General features: G+C 44.9%; 1 protein-coding gene across 1 annotated transcript in view; it reads right to left on the bottom strand.

Annotated features, from left to right (window-relative positions):
• Nucleotides 1-6,849, bottom strand: part of Clgn (calmegin) — a 35,577-nt gene that overhangs the window by 24,158 nt on the left and 4,570 nt on the right. Inside the window, exons 2-5 of the mRNA XM_026777261.1 lie at nucleotides 6,425-6,577; nucleotides 5,218-5,294; nucleotides 4,628-4,686; nucleotides 1,887-2,028 (exon numbers count right to left, since the gene is read on the bottom strand). Coding sequence (XP_026633062.1) covers nucleotides 1,887-2,028; nucleotides 4,628-4,686; nucleotides 5,218-5,294; nucleotides 6,425-6,568 — 422 coding nt within the window. The 5' untranslated portion in view covers nucleotides 6,569-6,577. The remainder of the gene's footprint in view (nucleotides 1-1,886; nucleotides 2,029-4,627; nucleotides 4,687-5,217; nucleotides 5,295-6,424; nucleotides 6,578-6,849) is intronic.

Raw genomic sequence — 6,849 nt, 5'->3', positions numbered from 1 at the left:
AGGAGGGGGACTACAGCACACTCAGGAGGAGGAGGGAGGACTTCAGAACACTCAGGAGGAGGAGGGGGAATTACAGTACATTCCACAAAGCCAGGCAACTATAGAAATCTTCTTTCAGAAAGACCCAGAAGGAAAGTCAAGACACAAAGATGTGATAAGTGTTTAAAGAGACAGAAAGGTGAATTTCCATTACACGGTGACTGTAGCAGTCAAAGCATTTCAGATCTCAGATTAGGCATGCTCCACACATACATGTTCGATATGTACTGACATGTATTGACATGTTTTGCCATGTACTGACATGTACACAAACTACAAAAGGCACCATAAAGTTCAGCAAAAATCAAGTGCCAATTAAAGCATTTAACATCAAATATTTTCATTTCGGCCCATTTGACTACTTTTTGATTCTTGATCCTCTTTAAATTTTCAAAACAATCATTTCACAGTTTTGGAAATTTTTAGATGTATTTTTCTGTTTGTGTTTTATCTGGCAGACAACACTTTCTACTCAGTGACTCATACAGAAAACACTCCATTTATCCCTGACAACTTGAATTTTGTATTTGTTTTTTGCACATTCCTTCCCAAATGAGCAGTGCATTCATAAAGTGATGCTTCTTACACCTGACTTCCTAACTTTTAAGAGACTGAGAGTAATGCTGCTTTAAAGCCTCAAGGAAGGGTGGGGAGATGGCTCAGTAGTTAAAGTGCTTGACACCCCAGCTTTAGGATCAGAGTTCAGATCCCCAGAACTCATGTAAAATACTTAATAAACATGGAGGCCAGCCTCAGAATGTGGAGGCAGGAGATTCACAGGGCAGGCTGGCTAGGAAGACATGTTGCAGACCAAGAGACTCTGTCTCAGAGAATAAGGTGAAATTGCATCAAGGACGATGCCAGCATCAACCTCAGGCTCCACAGGCTTTCGCATACACATATGTACAATTGCACTCAACGCCCCTCCCCCTGCCCCTCCCCCTTGCCCCTGCCTCCTCCACACACCACAGAGAGGGAAAAAAGTAAAAGAAAGAAATTACCAGCAAAGCCAATTAGTAGCAAACAATACCAATATGGATACTGGTCCCACTAAGTATTTGTAATATTTTAGGTGGTTCAGTTAGCAGGGATGCCCTCCTTGTCTTTACATAGTATGAAATGGCCACAGAAAGGGTTCCTCTAGACTAGAGCTTAATCCCAGAAAGGAAGGCTGCTCACTGCATGGGCAGAGAACTGAGGGTCTGGAGGCCCGGCAGGTACCACTGCTGTTTCTGTAGGACACATTGACCTGGGGCAGTTTCAGGCACAATGTGGCTCACCAGACCTGGATAGGGACGTTTTCAGAGCTTCATTTTGGCTTTACAGCACTGCAGGAGAGAAAAGGTTGGGGATTTACAGCCCACTTGGGGCAGTGCACTTGCAAATCACCCGGTTGATGGCAGTATAGGGGAAGAGGAGGTCTCTGGCAGTGTGGGGCTTTGTGGGTAGACACCGACGTGCAGACAGGGTTTCCTCCTAGAATCAGTCTGCAGCCTTCAGTGGCTAGGCATGAACAGGTCATAAGCTGGCCATGCTTATGGTTTTGTTCTGAATGTCTTAGGCCTACCCTATCAGCAAGGAACTAGAAAAACTAAGATAAAGGTGTGACTTCACCATCCTTCGTGGTGACAGAATTGTGTGTACCGGACACGCGATGTATAGTTTATCACTAAGCTGTTTGTCCCCCAGAGACCAGGGTGTGGTTATGGGTGTGTGCATTTGTATATGGACCTGGAAAGGGAAATGCGGATTTTTTTGTTGTCGTTGTACATAGCAGCAAAACCTGACATACATTCAGATGCCGAATTATACCAAACTAATACCAATTAAAAAGTCTTAAAACTTACTGAACTATCAAAGGTCTATCAGAGAAAATAAAGGGTTTATTGAGGACAGCAGATATTGCATGGTGCTTGGCCTTAGACTTCAGAACCAGCCCTCGGTCGCCAGGCACCTGGTCTTCCTTCAGCTCCTCTATTTCCCATCTTCCTAAAGGAGAAAGCGAAGTAAGTGAGCGAAAACAGAAGACGCACAGAAGATGGCCTCCCAGCAGTCCTGAGCAGTGCTCTTCCCCATGAAAACTGACTACGGAAAAATAAAACCAAATAATGCATCAGGAAATAATATCTGCGGTTTGTAGTTCCCTTCATTTCCCCTCTCCTTCCTCCTCCTCATTTCCCTTTTCATCTTTCCCTTACCCTCCACCTCTCACTCCTCCACCCCATCTCTTTCTCCCCACCCTTTCTCTCCCTTTCTCTCTCTCCTCTACTTCCCACCCCTCCCCTTTTCCTTGCCAGTGTTCAGAAACTGGTTTCATTTCGTTAGCCTCAACCCGGAAGACTAATAAATAACACTGCAGGTACACTTCTAAAATGGAAGCAATTAGGTTTTCTTGACGTACTTTCAATAAAACAAATGATAAAATACAGTTTGTCTCATAAGATCTGTGAATGTGCCGGGCGGTGGTGGCGCACGCCTTTAATCCCAGCACTCGGGAGGCAGAGGCAGGCGGATCTCTGTGAGTTCGAGACCAGCCTGGTCTACAGAGCTAGTTCCAGGACAGGCTCCAAAGCCACAGAGAAACCCTGTCTCGAAAAACCAAAAAAAAAAAAAAAAAAAAAAGATCTGTGAATGCTGACTTTAAAAAAACAGTGTATAAAAGCAAGTGCCCTTCCTGTCCAAGCACACCCTTTTGACCAAGAGCAAAGTTTGCCTTGTAGGACACTTAAACTTAAAAACCCCACACAAAAATAAGACGAGCTCCCACAGGTCAGGGAACCCTGATTGCTCTTCGAGCTGATGAGGGAGGGGGACTTGATCGGGGGAGGGGGAGGGAAATGGGAGGCGGTTGCGGGGAGGAGGCAGAAATCCTTAATAAATAAATTAAAAAAAAAAGACGAGCTATTTAAAAACTCCTATGAGACAAGCTGAGCAGTCTGCCCCAGGGTAGAGCCAACCGACTAGGAAACGCAGGCAACACTTCCAGCATCTTCATGGCAGCTGCTGCAGGTACTTCAACCGCGCTGGAAAACTATCTCACCAGACAAACCCCGCCCCGGTTAAGTCACGCGACAAAGAGAGCTTTGGGCCAGAAAGCAGCGGCACCCCAGAGAAGCACTAGGCTAGCCAGTAACAAAGCCCAGCTGGGGTCTCTGGCCTGGGAGTTCAGCCTTCCGGATCTGAGTGTTCCTGCCTTGAGACCATGGGGCTACGCAGCCAGGCTGACTGGAGTCCCAGAGTTCTGTGTTGGACATCACTCTGTTCTCTTTTAAAATAGGGGGAAAATCAACTTATCTTAATTTCAAAATTAGATGTTTGAAAATTATGCATGTTTGTTCCAACTAAGCTCAACTGAGCAAAAGATGGTGATTTTGCTACAATGTTTCAATTCACAGTGATATTTATGGACACTAATTAAATCACTAATGCTCGAGACTGCTTTTTTCTTTCTAAAAACAATGCAACTGCCACAACTCTTATGACCAAAGCAGCTTGAGGTTTAGTCTGTCGTTTTGTATGGACTTTTGGGATTTAAAAAGAAATCTTAAAGACTTTCGAGAGCAACACATTGTACGCGTCTGCTCACATCGCACTCAGAGAGGTCTGGCAGGGGAGCGCATGGCTGAGGGCAAGCTGGGGGACATAATAAGACCCATTTTAAAAATAAAAGCTCGCAGGTCTCCCTAAAGCACACCCCCCCCATCTTATGCTTTTACAGAGTGAACATTTGGCTTGGTTTTTCTTAAAAAAAAAAAAAAAGACTGTAAAGTGCTTAAACACAGTTGCTTAAATCAAACATTCTGGGTTTTAGTGATGCCGGGCTTATTGGATTATTTTTAGCAGTGTATTCCCTAGACTCATTGTTTCTTTAAGGGGAGCAGTTCTATAAACGGCTTTAGATTGACCTTCGCATGGTCCACGTGGCATGCACACACATGTGGTGGCCGGAGAGAGTTGCTGGGATAGAGGACAGTTTGTATAGATGAAGGCAGGCACAGTCTACATCTTACACAACAGAAGCTCCGAGAAGGAAACTGACAACGGAGGTCTGTGGCGTGCTGAGTCTGAGCTCTAGCCGTATGCTTGTGTGACACCCCCCATCCTGGTCCCCTGCAGCACAGGACACAGGATGCTTGAGGAGGCTGCTTCTAGACCAGAAGTCCTTCTGTCATTCTCCAAGTAGCCTTTCCCGAGAAGAAAATATGACCCTGATAGACACTTCCACAGCCGAGTCTGCAGACAGCCCCACCAGGGACCCTGTGGATGATGGGCAAGGCTGAAGCTGAGGGCTGCAGAGGTCATAATCCACCTCTGCTCTTGATCTATGAGTGGCTAGGCTTGAGGTCAAACATCCAGAACAGCACCGTGCAAGCTAACCCCCTGTGGTCAAAGTCCAGCTAAATTTAAGAGTCAGAAACTGGCTCAATCAGGCAATCCCTGCAACACTGAAGAGGAACAGCGTGAAAAATCGAGCATTGCATTGTGAGGGCCAGGTGGCCCTTGTGACCAGCATAATTTAACAAAAATATAATCTCAAAAGCTAGTGAACATGGGCTATTGTTATCTAATATTTAAATAAGTATTTTACCATCATATATGGAAATTTCTGAATCCTTATCATCCTTCTTTGCTTTTGATAAGACCCACCTGTAAATAAAGGTGAAGACAGATATTTGCCATTAAAATAAGATTTGCAGTTTATAGATAAAATGAATGTAAAAATTCAAGATATTAGCCAACATAATCAGTTTTCATTCAAAATGAATTAGTATCAAGAAGTTAGCCAGTTAATGTAGTCTGCGCATCCTCCCAGGAAGAGTCTGCTTTTCCATATCGGTGTGGGAGTGAGCTCAGTCTCGGAGTGGGAAATGGGGTGGAGCACATAGCTAACGACTAGCAGAGGCTCTGGAGCGTTCTAGCCAGTGGTGTTAACCAGCACAGATAGGCACACCATCGCTGTGGCTGCGACAGAAGCTCAGGAACAGCCACTGTTAATGTCTGCCCTAGAGAACGAGGAAATGCTGTGGGTTTTCTTTGCATTGCGAATTTACGTCTCTCTTTGTATAAATACGTAGCTTAAAATTATTCTACCAAGACACAGGAGAGCCATTCTCAGAGACCAATAGCTTCAGGAAACCCCTTGAGTGGAAGTAGATGCTCTCCTGCAGGAGTACTCACCCAGGCAGCCTCCCACTGTCGAACGTTTCCGTAAAGTACACTTCTCCTATAGGTAGCGGTGTCTTATATTTAATAGTCTAGAAAAGAGATTTTTTTAAAGCCAAAGTTATTTATTTTTGCAAATATCTGAAGTCATCCTGACAGCTCAGAACCTAGTACACGGTGCACATTAACAGTAGAGACTACAGGTGGCACAGGCTCTTGTTGCAAAGCTCTTGTCTTAGTAATGTCAACGACACCTGCCACTTTGGACAACTGGTGTCTGGGAATATAATGTTGGGTGTTTTTCCCCCACATCTTGTCATCTCACCAAATACACTTATGAGGGGCTAGCACACGTGTCCATGTTCTAAAGATTCCACTTTTAAAGACCCCTTTAGCAGGGTATTTGCTCCAGATGTTGGTTTATTCAGCATTACTTTGAGGATTATAGGACTAGGTTTCAAAAGAAATACCTTTGCAGAGATTGAAATTTAAACGGGAACCAAAATATTCATGACAAACAAATATTAACACTTACATTTCCGTATTAAAAACTCACTGAAGATGAGATGAAGCAATGGAATCCGTGAGAACTTCCTATTTATGACCTGGGCCCTCCAAACAGAGTCTAGCATGGAAGGAGAGTGGCTTCTGGTGATCGCAGGATTCCATGTGAATACACTCAGTGTGGAGGCTCCAGATGGTTCAAATAGATGAACCAAAACCTCTGTAAAGTCCCAAGGCGCCTGCCGGTCACCACCTCAGGACACACACCTTGACAGCTGAGGCAGGGTCCTGGCTCAGCCTCACTGAAGCCACCTTGTCACTTCTGCCTTTAAAATCTGACCTCCTTGTGGTCACATTTACCCACAGAGAAATGGAAGCCACTTCTTTACTTATTGAAAAACCACAAGTTATGGCACCTTCCATTTTGTCTGGAAAGGTCTGATATTGTTAGAACTAGAACTAAAGGCCTTTGTCTTTGCTAAAGAACTCGGTCCTCTTTAACCAGCAAAAACCTCCCAGACTCACTGAGCACAACTCGGGCCGGTGTCACAAACAATTTTTGCTGTCGGCACTTGAAGGACACTGATGGAAAAAGCAACATTTTCCTACGCCCTGAGAAGTCTGACCCCGTCAGGAGGAGGGGGATGTATCTAGAGAGACCTGTCACTCCTATGACCACGGGAAAAAGAGCTTACAACTCGCGTGTCAACTGTCTTACCCCTGAGGAAGGTTCGTCTTCTTTAATACTACTCTCTTCTGAATTCTCACTGGCGTCTCCCACCTCAACACCGTCACTCACGAATTCTGCATTGACAGCGATGGCCAGAAGACCCAAGCACAGACCAACACCTTGGAAACGCATAGCGACTACCTGTGAAATTAAAGCAGCCAGTGAAAAGTCAGGCATGGATGCCGTGTGGTAAGAACCACAGGAAAAATCAATTTCTCCTTTATTCTGGGAATGCTTTCATTGCCAGCAACATTATTTAAATTAAGCCTTGGACAAGTAAAATAACTTCAGATTTTCAGTTCTAAGTTTTCTTCCAAAATCAAAAAGTGAGCTGGGCGGTGGTGGCGCACGCCTTTAATCCCAGCACTCGGGAGGCAGAGGCAGGCAGATCTCTGTGAGTTCGAGACCAGCCT

This window comes from Microtus ochrogaster, unplaced genomic scaffold, assembly GCF_000317375.1.
Source record: "Microtus ochrogaster isolate Prairie Vole_2 unplaced genomic scaffold, MicOch1.0 UNK51, whole genome shotgun sequence".
Lineage (NCBI taxonomy): Eukaryota > Metazoa > Chordata > Mammalia > Rodentia > Cricetidae > Microtus > Microtus ochrogaster.
This window is presented reverse-complemented; position numbering and strand designations above follow the sequence as displayed.